This window comes from Muscardinus avellanarius (assembly GCF_963383645.1).
Source record: "Muscardinus avellanarius genome assembly, chromosome: 20".
NCBI classification, from domain to species: Eukaryota; Metazoa; Chordata; class Mammalia; order Rodentia; family Gliridae; genus Muscardinus; species Muscardinus avellanarius.
This window is the reverse complement of record NC_137806.1, coordinates 14,507,638-14,519,833: the sequence shown is the minus strand read 5'-3', so window position 1 is coordinate 14,519,833 and position 12,196 is coordinate 14,507,638. Positions and strand designations below refer to the sequence as shown.

Here is a 12,196-nt window from a genome sequence, read left to right as displayed (position 1 = left end):
AGTGGCCTTGCCTCACAGCAGTCTCCAATGCTGGCTACTGGCCCCAGCACTGCCTCACCCCTCAGCAGGCTCTGATCTCAGCCTCAGAGGCCCCAGCATCGGCCTTGCCTCATGGCAGGCTATGATACTTGCTGTTGGGCCCAGCTTCGGCCTTACCCCTGGGCCGGCTCCGAACCTGGCTTCGGAGGCCCCAGTAGCGGCCTTGCACCATGACAGCTTCCGATCCAGGCCTCGCTGTCCCCAGAACCAGCCTAACCCCTCGGCAGGCTCCGATCCCAGCCTCAGAGGCCCCAGCACTGGCCTTACTTCATGGCAGGCTCCTATCCCGGCCTCGTTCGCCTTGGCACAGGCCTAACTTTTCGGCAGGCTCCGATGTCGGCCTCAGAGGCCCCAACACCGGCCTTGCCTCACTGTAGGCTCCGATCTTTGCCTGGGAAGTCCCAGCACTGGACTTGCTTTGTGGCAGGCTCTGATGCTGGCTCTTGGCCCCAGCTTTGGCCTTGCCCTGGGCAGGCATTGAACCCAGCCTCGGGGGCCCCAGTAGCAGCCTTGCCTCATGGCAGACTCAGATCTCAGCCTCACTGGCCCCAGCACAGGCCTAACCCCTTGGCAGGCTCCGATCCCAGCCTCAGAGGCCCCAGCACCGGCCTTGCCTCATGGCAGACTCAGATCTCGGCCTCACTGGCCCCAGCACAGGTCTAACCCCTTGGCAGGCTCCGATCCCGGCCTCAGAGGCCTCAGCACTGGCCTTGCCTCATGGTAGGCTTTGTTCTTGGCCTCGCTTGCCCCAGCACTGGCCTAACCCATCAGCAGGCTCGGTATCCGGCCTCAGAGGCCCCAGCACTGTCCTGGCTTCATGGCAGGCTCTGATCCTGTACTCACTCGGCCTGGCACAGGTTTAACCCCTTGGCAGGCTCTGATGTTAGCATCAGATGCCCTAACACGAGCCTTGCCTCACATCAGACACCGATCCCAGCCTCAATGGCCTTGGCAGTGGCCAAACCCCTCAGCATGCTTCAATCATGGCCTCGGAGGCCTCAGTAGAGGCCTTGCCTCACAGAAGGCTCTGATGCTGGCCACTGGCCCCAGCACAGCCTAACCCTTCGGCAGGCTCCAATCCCATTCTCAGAAGCCCCAGCACCAGCCATGCCTCACGGCAGTCTGCAATACTGCCTACTGCCCCCAGAATCCGCCTAATCAATAGGCAGGTTCTGATCCCTGCCTCGGAGGTCCCAGCACAGGCCTTGCCTCACGGCAGGCTCCGATGCTGGTCGCTGGCCCCGGCATGGCCTAACCCCTTGGCAGGCTCCTATCCCGGCCTTGGAGGCCCCAGCACTGGCCTTGCCTCATGGTAGGCTCCGATCTTGTCCTCGCTGGCCCTGGCACCAGTTTTGGCAGGCTCTGATCCCAGCCTCAGAGGCCCCAGCACTGGCCTAGCTTCACGGCAGGCTCTGATGCTGGCTGTTGGCCCCAGCTTCAGCCTTGCCCCTGGCAGGCATTAGACCCGGCCTCGCGGGCCCCAGTAGCGGCCTTGCCTCACAGCAGGCTCCAATCTCAACCTCGCTGGCCCTGGAAGCAGCCTAACACCTTCGCAGGCTCCGATCCCAGCCTCGAAGGCCCCAGCAATGGCCTTGCCTCATGGTAGGCTCCAATCTTGCCCTTGCTGGCCCCAGCACAGGCCTAACCCATAGGCAGGCTCCAATCCCGGCCTTGGTGGCCCCAGTATCAGCCTTGCTTCATGGAAGGCTCCGATCACGGGCTGGCTTGCCCTGGCACAGGCCTAACCCGTTTACAGGCTACGATCCCGGCCTACGAGGCCCCAGCAGTGGCCTTGCCTCACGGTAGTCTCCAATATTGGCCTTGCTGGCCCCGGCACTGACATAACCCTTAGCCAGGCTCCGTTCCCAGCCTCGGAGGCCCCATGGCAGGCTCTGATCCCAGTCTTGCTCGCCCTGGCACAGGCCTAACTTTTTGGCAGGTTCCGATGTCAGCCTCGGAGGCCCCAACACTGGCCTTGCCTCACTGTAGGCTCTGATCTTTGCCTTGGAGGTCCATCACGGGCCTTGCCTCACGGCAGACTCAGATCTTGGCCTCACTGGCCCTGGCACCAGTCTAACCCCTTGGCAGGCTCCAATCCAGGCCTCAGAGGCCCTAGCTCTGGCCTTGCTTCATGGTAGGCTTTGTTCTTGGCCTCACTGGCCCCAGAACCAGCCTAAACCCTCGGCAGGCTTTGTACTGGGACTCAGAGGCCCCAGCACCGGCCTTGCTTCATGTCAGGCTCTGATCCTGGCCTCCCTTGCCTCGGAGGCCTCAGTAGAGGCCTTGCCTCACGGAAGGCTCTGATGCTGCCTCTGGCCCTGGCACTGCTTCACCCCTTGGCAGTCTCTGATCTTGGCCTCAGAGGCCCCAGCACCGGCCTTGCCTCACGGTAGGCTCCAATACTGGCCATTGGCCCCAGCTTCGGCCTTACCCCTGGGTCAGTAGTGGCCTTGCAACATGACAGCTTCTGACCCAGGCCTTGCTTGCCCCAGAAATGGCCTAACCCCTCAGCAGGCTCCGATCCCTGCCTCGGAGTCCCCAGCACCGGCCTTGCTTCACATCAGGCTCCAATCCCAGCTTCCCTCACCCTAGCACAGGCCCAACCACTTGGCAGGCTACAATCTCAGCCTTCAAGGCCCCAAAACCAGCCTTGCCTCATGGTAGGCTCCGATCTTGGCCTCAATAATTCCGGCACCAGCCTAACCCCTCGGCAGGCTCTGATCCCAGCCTCGGAGGCCCCAGAAACGACCTTCCTGCACAGATGGTTCCGATCCCGGCTTCGCTCACCCCGGGAAAGGCCTAACCCCTCGGCAGGCTCTGATGTCAGCCTCAAAGGCCCCAACACTGGCCTTGCCTCACATCAGGCACAGATCCCAGCCTCGCTGGCCTCAGCAGTGGCCTATCCCTTGGCACGCTTCAATCATGGCCTTGGAGGCCTCAGTAGAGGCCTTGCCTCATGGAAGGCTCTAATGCTGGCAGCTGGCCCCGGCACGGCTTAACCCTTTGGCAGGCTCCGATCCCATTCTCAGAGGCCCCAGCACCAGCCATGCCTCATGGCATGCTCTGATCTTGGCCTCGATTGCCCTGGCACCTGCCTAACCCCTCGGCAGGCTCTGATCCCATCCTCGGAGGCCCCAGCAATGGCCTTCCCTCCTAGCAGGCTCTGATACATCCTCGCTGGCCCTGGCACCAGCCTAACCACTTGGCAGGCTCTGATCCTGGCCTATGAGGCTCCAGAACCAGCCCTGCCTCACAGTAGGCTATGATCTTGGCTTCGCTGGTCCCAGCAGCAGCCTAACCCCTTGGCAGGCTCTGATCCCAGCATCGGAAGTCCCAGCAAGGGCCCTGCTTCACAGCAGGCTCTGATCCCAGCCTCGCTCTCCCCGGCACAGGCCTAACCCCTTGGCTGGCTACGATGTCAGCCTCGGAGGCCCCAACACCGGCCTTGCTTCAGGGCAGGCTCCGATCCCGGCCTCGCTCACCCCGTCACAGGCCTAACCATTCGGCAGGTTCCGATGTCGGCCTCAGAGGCCCCAACACTGGCCTTGCCTCACTGTAGGCTCCGATCTTTGCCTCGGAGGTCCCAGCACCGGCTTTGCTTCATGGCAGGATCTGATGCTGACTGTTGGCCCCAGCTTTGGCCTTGCCCCTGGGCAGGCATTGAACCCAGCCTTGGGGGCCCCAGTAGCAGCCTTGCCTCACAGCAGGCTCCAATCTCAACATCGCTGGCTCCGGAACCAGTCTAACCCCTTCGCAGGATCCGATCCTGGCCTCGGAGGCCCCAGCACCAGCCTTGCCTCATGGCAGACTCAGATCTCGGCCTCACTGGCCCCGGCACCAGTCTAACCCCTTGGCAGGCTCTGATCCCGGCCTCAGAAGCCCTAGCACTGGCCTTTCCTCATGGTAGACTCTGATCTTGGCCTCGATAGTTCCGGCACCAGCCTAACCCCTCGGCAGGCTCCAATCCCAGCCTCAGAGGCCCCAGAAATGACCTTCCTGCACAGATGGTTCCGATCCCAGCCTTGCTCGCACTGGCATAGGCCTAACCCCTTGGCAGACTATGATGCCGGCCTTCGAGGCCCCAGCACCGGTCTTGCCTCAAGGTAGGCTCCGATCTTGGCCTTGCCAGCCCCAGCACCGGCCTAAACCCTCGGCAGGCTCCGATTATGGCCTTGGAGGCCCCAGCACGGGCCCTGCTTCACAGCAGGCTCCGGGTCCGATCCCGTCTTTGGAGGCTCCAGAAACGACCTTCCTGCACAGATGGCTCCGATCCCAGACTCACTTGCCCCAGCACAGTCCTAACCATTCTGCAGGCTCCGGTGTCGGCCTCGGAGGCCCCAGCACTGGCCTTGCCTCACAGCAGGCTCTGATACGAACTCGCTGGCCCCGGAACCAGCCTCGCCACACGGTAGGCTCCAAGCTTGGCCTCGCTGGCCTTGGCACCGGCCTAAACCCTCGGCAGGCTCCGATTCTGGCCTTGGAGGCCCCAGCACGGGCCCTGCTTCACAGCAGGCTCCAATACCAGCCTCGCTCTCCCTTGCACAGGCCTAACCGCTTGGCAGGCTACAAGCGGTAGCCTTAGATGTTGGCCTTGGAGAACGCAACATCAGCCTTGCCTCACGGCAGGCTCCAATCTTGGCCTTGCTGGCCCCAGCATGGGCCTAACCCCTAGGCAGGCTCCGATCCTGACCTCAGAAGTCCCAGCACCGGCCTTGCTTCATGGCAGGCTCTGATCCCAGCTTCACTCGCCCTGGCACAGGCCTAACCCCTTGGCAGGCTCTGATGTCAACTTCAGAGACCCCAACACCAGCCTTGCCTCATAGCAGGCACCGATCCCAGCCTCGCTGGCCTCGGCAGTGGCCTAACCCCTCAGCATGCTTCAATCATGGCCTCAGAGGCCTCAGTAGAGGCCTTGCCTCATGGAAGGCTCTGATGCTGGCCGCTGGCCCTGCCAAGGCCTAACCCTTCGGCAGGCTCTGATCCCATTCTCAGAGGCCCCAGCACCAGCCATGCCTCATGGCAGGCTCCAATGCTGGCTGCTGCCCCCGGAATTGGCCCAATCCATAGGCAGGTTTTGATCCTGGCCTCGGAGACCCCAGCACAGGTGTTGCCTCACGACAGGCTCTAATCTCAGCCTCGCTGGCCCTGGCACCAGCGTAACCACTTGGCAGGCTCTGATCCCGGCCTTCGAGGCCCCAGCACTGGCCTTGCCTCACGGTAGGCTCCGATCTTGTTCTCAATGACCCCAGCACTGGCTCAACCTTTCAGCAGGCTCCGATCACAGCCTCGGAGACTCCAACTCCGGCCTTGCCTCATGGTCGGCTCCGATCTTGGCCTCGCTGGCCCGGCACCGGCTTAACCTTTCGGCAGGCTCCGATCCCGGCCTTGGAGGCCCCAGCACCAGCCTTGCTTCACAGCAGGCTCCAATGCTGGCTGTTGGGCCCAGCTTCGGTCTTGCCCCTGAACAGGCATTGAACCCGACCTCGAAGGTCCCAGCACCAGCCTTGCCTCACGGCAGACTCATATCTCGGCCTCACTGGTTCCGGCACCAGTCTAACCCCTTGGCAGGCTCCGATCCCAGCCTCAGAGGCCCCAGCACTGGCCTTGCCTCACAGTAGGCTTTGTTCTTAGCCTCGCTGGCCCCAGCACCGGCCTAACCCCTTGGCAGGCTTCGTACTGGGCCTCAGAGGCTCCAGCATGGGCTTTGCTTCACGGCATGTTCCAATCCCAGCCTTGCTCACCCTGGCACAGGCCTAACCACTTTGCAGGCTCTTATCCCAGCCTTCGAGGCCACAGCACCAGCCTTCCCTCACAGTAGGCTCCAATTGTGGTCTTGCCAGCACCGGCACCGGCCTAACCCCTTGTCAGGCTCCGATCCCAGCCTTGGAGGCCCCAGCAATGACCTTGTTTCACAGATGGCTCCGATCCCAGCATCGCTCACCCCGGCACAGGCTTAACTTTTCAGCAGGCTCCGATGTCAGACTTGGAGGCCCCAAAACTGGCCTTGCCTCATGGTAGGCTCCAATCTTGGCATCGCTAGTTCCAGCAACGGCCTAACCCCTCGGCAGGCCCCCATCCTGGCCTCGGAGGCCCCAGAAATGACCTTCATTCACAGATGACTCCGATCCCAGCACAGGCCTAACCTTTCTGCAGGCTCCAATGTTGGCCTCGGAGGCCCCATCACTGGCCTTGCTTCATGGCAGGCTCTGATATTGGCCTCAATTGCCCTGGCACCTGCCTAACCCCTCGGCAGGTTCCGATCCCAGCTTTGGAGGCCCCACCACCGGTCTTGCCTCCCGGCAGGCTTTGATACGGCCTCGCTAGCCCCAGCACCAGCCTAACCACTCGGCAGGCTCCATTCCTGGCCTCGGAGGCCCCAGCAAGGGCCCTGCTTCACAGCAGGTCCTGATCCCGGCCTTGCTCTCCCTGGCACAGACCTAATCCCTTGGCAGGCTACGATGTCCGCCTCAGAGGCCCCAACACCGACCTTGCCTTACGATAGGCTTCAATCTTGGCCTTGCTGGCCCGGGACTGGCCTAACCCCTAAGCAGGCTCCGATCCCAGCCTCTGAGGCCCCAGCACTGACTTTGCCTCATGGTAGGCTCCAATCTTGGCCTCGCTGGCCCCCGCAACTGCCTAAATCCTCAGCAGGCTCTGATTCCGGTCTCAGAGGCCCCAGCACTGGCCTTGCTTCACAGCAGGCTTCGATCCTGGGCTCACTCACCCTGGCAGAGGCCTAATAACTTGGCAGGCTAGGATGTCGGCCTCGGAGGCCCCAACAGCATCCTTGCTGCATGGCAGGTTCCAATCCCAGCCTCGCTGACTTCGGCAGTGGCCTAACCCTCAGCATGCTTCAATCATGGCCTTGGAGGCCTCAGTAGTGGCCTTGCCTCTCAGCAGGCAACGATGCTGGTCGCTGGCCCCGGCACAGCCTAACCCCTCGGCCGGCTCCAATCCCGACCTTAGAGGCCCCAGCACTGGCCTTGCCTCACGGTAGGCTCTGATCCCTGCCTTGTTTGCCCTGGCACAGGCCTAACCTTTCTGCAAGCTCCAATGTCGGCCTTGGAGGCCCCAGCTTTGGCCTTGCCCCTGGACAGGCATTGAAGCAGGCCTCGGGGGCCCCAGTAGTGGCCTTGCCTCACAGCAGGCTCCGATTTCAACCTGGCTGGCCCCAGAACCAGCCTAACCTCTAAGCAGGCTCCGATCCTGGCCTCGGAGCCCCCAGCACTGGCCTTGCCTCATGGCAGACTCAGATCTCTGCCTCACTGGCCCCAGCACAAGTTTTACCATTTGACAGCCTCTGATCCTGGCCTCAGAGGCCCAAGCACTGGCCTTGCCTTATGCTAGGCTTTGTTCTTGGCCTCGTTGGCCCTGGTACTGGCTGAACTCCTTGGCAGGCTTTGTACCGGGCCTTAGAGGCACCAGCACTGGCCTTGCTTCACTGCAGGCTCCGATCATGGCCTTTGAAGCCCCAGCACTGGCATTGCCTCACGGTAAGCTTCGATCCCAGCCTTGCTCGCCCTGGCACAGGCCTAACCCCTTGGCAAGCTCTGATGTTGGCCTCAGAGGCCCCAACACCGACCTTGCCTCACGGCAGGCACCGATCCCAGCCTCGCTGGCCTCGGCAGTGGCCTAACCCTTCGGCACACTTCAATCATGGCCACAGAGGCCTCAGAAGAAGACTTGCCTCATGGAAGGCTCTGATGCTGGCCGCTGGCCCCGGGACAGCCTAACCCTTCGGCAAGTTTCAATCCCATTCTCAGAGGCCCCAGCACCAGACATGCCTCACGGCAGGCTCCGATGCTGGCTGCTGCCCCCAGAATCGGCCTAACCCCCCAGCAGGCTCCGATCCTGGCCTCAGAGGCTCCAGCACTGGCCTTTCCTCATGGTAGGCTTTTTTCTTGGCCTCGCTGGCCCTGGCACTGGCTTAACCTCTTGGCAGGCTTTGTACCAGGCCTCAGAGGCTCCAGCACCGGCCCTGCTTCACAGCAGGCTCCAATTCCGGCCTTGCTCACACTGGCACAGGCCTAACCACTTGGTAGGCTACGATCTCGGCTGCAGAGGCCCCAGCACAGGCCTTGTCTCACGGCAGGCTCTGATCTCAACCTCGCTGGCCCCAGTAAAAGACTGACTGCTTGGTAGGCTCTGATCCCAGCCTTCGAGACCCCAGTACCGGCCTTGACTCACGGTAAGCTCCAATCTTGGCCTCGCTGGCCCCAGCACAGGCCTAACCCCTTGGCAGGCTAGGACGTCAGCCTCGGAGGCCCCAACAGTGACCTTGCCTCATGGCAGTTTCCAATCTAAGCCTCGCTGGCCTCAGCAGTGGCCTAACCCTTGGCATGCCTCGATCATGGCCTCGGAGGCCTCAGGAGTGGCCTTTCCTCATGGCAGGCTCCGACGCTAGATGCTGGCCCTGGCTCGGCTTAATCCCTGGGCTGGCTCTGTTCCCGCCCTCAGAGGCCCCAGCAACAGCTTTGCCTCATGGTAGGCTCCAATCTTAGCCTTGCAGGCCCCGGCATCAGTCTAATCCCTCAGCTGGCTCCAATCCCAGTCTCAGAGGCCCCAGCACCTGCCTTGCTTCATGGCAGGCTCAATCTCAGGCTCTCACCCCGGCACAGCCCTAACAACTTGGCAGGCTAGGATGTTGGCCTCAGAGGCCCCAACAGCGTCCTTGCTACATGGCAGGTTCCGATCTCAGCCTTGCTGGCCTCGGCAGTGGCATAACACTTGGCATGCTTCGATCATGGCCTTGGAGGCCTCAGTAGTGGCCTTGCCTTGTGGCAGGCTCTGATCTCGGCCTCACTGTCCCCAACACCAGTCTAACCACTTGGCAGCCTCAGATCCTGGCCTATGAGGCCCCAGCACTGGCCATGCCTCATGGTAGGCTTTGTTCTTGGCCTCATTGACCCCGGCACCAGCCTACCCCCTCAGCAGGCTATGATCTCAGCCTTCGAGGCCCCAGCACCAGCCTTGCCTCACACTGGGCTCCGATCTTAGCCTCACTAGTTCCAGCACCGGCCTAAACCCTCGGCAGGCTCCAATCCCGGCCTCGGAGGCCCCGGCACCGGCCTTGCTTCATGCCAGGCTCTGATCCTGGCCTCGCTCACCCCAGCACAGGCCTAACCTTTCTGCAGACTCCGATGTCGGCCTTGGAGGCCCCAGCACTGGCCTTGCTTCATAGCAGGCTCTGATCTTGGCCTCGATTGCCCTGCCACCTGCCTAACACCTCAGCAGGTTCTGATCTCAGCCTCGGAGGCCCCAGCACCGCCCTTACCTCCCGGCAGACTCTGATACAGACTCACTGGCCCCAGATCCAGCCTAACCTCTCAGCAGGCTCCGATCCTGACCTCGGAGGCCCCAGCAAAGGCCCTGCTTCACAGAAGGCTCTGATCCCGGCCTCGCTCTCCCTGGCACAGGCCTAACCCCTTGGCAGGCTACGATGTTGGCCTCAGAGGCCCCAACACTGGCCTTGCCTTAGGGTAGGCTCCAATCTTGGCCTCACTGGCCCCGGCACCGGCCTAACCCCTAAGCACTCTCCGATCCTGGCCTCAGAGGCCCCAGCATCAGCCTTACTTCACGATAGGCTCCGATCCCGGCCTTGCTCACCCCGGCACAGGCCTAATCTTTCAGCAGGCTCTGATGTCAGAGCCTTTACCAATTTTCTATGAATGAAGTTGTGCATACATCTCTGACAATAGGAAGTAATGTAGAAGAGATAGTGATTAATAATACACATTTCCTAATGTGGAATATTGGTCGCCAAGAATCTCTTCATTCTTCCTGGAACACTTATTATACTAACACGGAGTTTGTAATAGTTGTTGTGGACAGTACAGATAGAGAAAGAATTTCTGTAACTAGAGAAGAGCTCTACAAAATGTTAGCACATGAGGACCTAAGGAAAGCTGGATTGCTGATTTTTGCTAATAAACAAGATGTTAAAGAATGCATGACTGTAGCAGAAATCTCCCAGTTTTTGAAGCTAACTTCTATTAAAGACCACCAGTGGCATATCCAGGCATGCTGTGCTCTTACTGATGAGGGATTATGCCAAGGACCTGAATGGATGATGTCACGACTTAAGATTAGATGATCTCTACTGACCTCTTTTCATAGACTTTGTATAAACGAAGTGCTGGACTTTACCTGAAAGATGCAAAAATTAATGGTTTAGATATATTTATAATAAACTGATATAATTTTTTTCTATAAGAAGAAAAATTAAGACCACTTATTTGAAAACAAAGATGAAGTCTCACCTTCCCATTTGCTTTCTCATTAGTCCCTTCCAAAGTACATTATTAAAGCTGTGATTGACATTTTTCTTGTAATGACTCCTCTCAGGACGCTGTAGAGCCTGTGGTAAGTACAAAGGGAGAAGAACACATTTTAAGAGCTTTATTGTCAGTATAACCTTCCCTAGGTGAATGTTGTTCTCTTCTTGTTCCATTAAGTCAAAGTACAAATCAGCACAGATATTGTTTCCAATATTTTAAAATGTCATGTTACTTTAAAAAGTATTTTGCTTAAGGTTTTGTATGTATTATGTATATAACTCAAGTTCAAGTTAATGGCTTTGATTTAAGTTCTAAGGAAGAGCAAATAATGCAAAAATTAAGAATATAAGTACTGGCATTGGTGTTAGTGCCATTTTGTACTTTTGTCCTGTGTTCTCTGTATTGTCCTAACCAACACCCCCAAATCATTGACCTTCTCTTAAAAATACATAGAGATACACACACACACACACACACACAGAGAGAGAGAGAGAGAGAGAGAGAGGAGAGAGAGAGAGAGAGAGAGAGAGAGAGAGAGAGAGAAAAGGCTTGACATTGGATAACTATTATTTGTTGGTCAGTAACCCACATGAAAACATGTCATTCAACTTGAATGGATTATTGGATTAGTGTTATTAGTGAACAGAATTGCAGTGAGGATTTATGAGATTATTTCTTGTGTTTCTCTTTATGACATCTAAATTACTGAATATTATAATCCATTAATCTGTCAATCATAAATGCGATTAACACTATCAAGTGATTTCTTCTTAATTGAAAACTATTATGTGAAACATGTCTACACAGAGATGTATCATTCTCTATAAATTATTAAATAATTTAGTTTTTTGAGTATTAAATTATATGTCAAGCAATTAAAGTGAATTTGAGAATACAAATAAGGCATAAACATTTTCCAGGCAACATTGATCATTTCTTAACTTGCAAATTTCTTATTTTAGGAGTAAGAATATTTTGAGATATTTTTCTTTCTTTAAGTTTCCTTTTATTTTCTGTCACCCAATAAATACATTGTTTAACAAAATGCAAGATTTTTATGCTTTTGGCGGAAATATTGACATGATATATTATTTGTGTTAAGAATTAATTGACCTTTTATGTTAAGAGTTTTTTTTTAACTGTCTGAAAGTTAAAGGTATTTCTGTCATAACTGAAAACAAAATTATTCTAAACTGTGTTAAAACATATTCCTTGAGTACTCTGTTTTTCATGCCCTGAAACTTTGCAAGTTAATCCAAACTGGTATGTTTTAGAATATAAAAGAAAAAAAACTACTTTAATTCCAGCCTTTTAAAGTTTGTGAAGATTTTGGTAAGGAATAATAGTATATGTTGTAAGAATGGATGAAACTTTGAAAGTTTATTTCTACAGAATATAAAGTGATCAGTATCTAAATCCAAGTTATATGTGGGAGATCAGTGTTAACATTGGATGTCTTGTGTTTTATATTTATCATGTCCTAAATGCAAATATAATATTTAATATTTGTTAACATGCTTTACAAAAGTAAATCCTAAGTTACCTAAGCTTTGTACATATGTTCTCATAGTTTTTCTTTTTTCTTTTTTTTTTTTTGCAGGTGCCATAAGTCTTTATTAGTTCAGCCCATTTGTCCCGGGCAGCTCCCTCCCCCACCCCCGTGTCGCGGGTGCGGGGTGGGGGTGGGGGAGATGTGTGGAAGAGAGCCTTCCACGAGTGTCTCTGGCTCGCAAGCTTCCCCCCTCATAGTTTTTCAAATCACTAAAAGAAATTACTTGTTGTATATTAAAAATTCCCTTAAAATTCCAAAAAAATGAGGATTGTAGATTGCATTAGAACTTTTATAATATTTAGTTTGACTTCTTATATGCGTTAGTTAC

The 12,196-nt window shown here is 56.1% G+C and overlaps 1 protein-coding gene across 1 annotated transcript; it reads left to right on the top strand.

The window, feature by feature from the left end:
* Positions 1–9,703: 9,703 nt before the first annotated feature.
* On the top strand, positions 9,704–10,132 carry LOC308277683 (ADP-ribosylation factor-like protein 5A; the record flags this gene model as incomplete). The annotated part of the gene is made up of 1 exon (XM_080717019.1): positions 9,704–10,132. The coding sequence occupies one exon, from the start codon at positions 9,704–9,706 to the stop codon at positions 10,130–10,132; it is 429 nt and encodes a 142-aa protein (XP_080573145.1).
* Between the last annotated feature and the right edge of the window lie 2,064 nt (positions 10,133–12,196).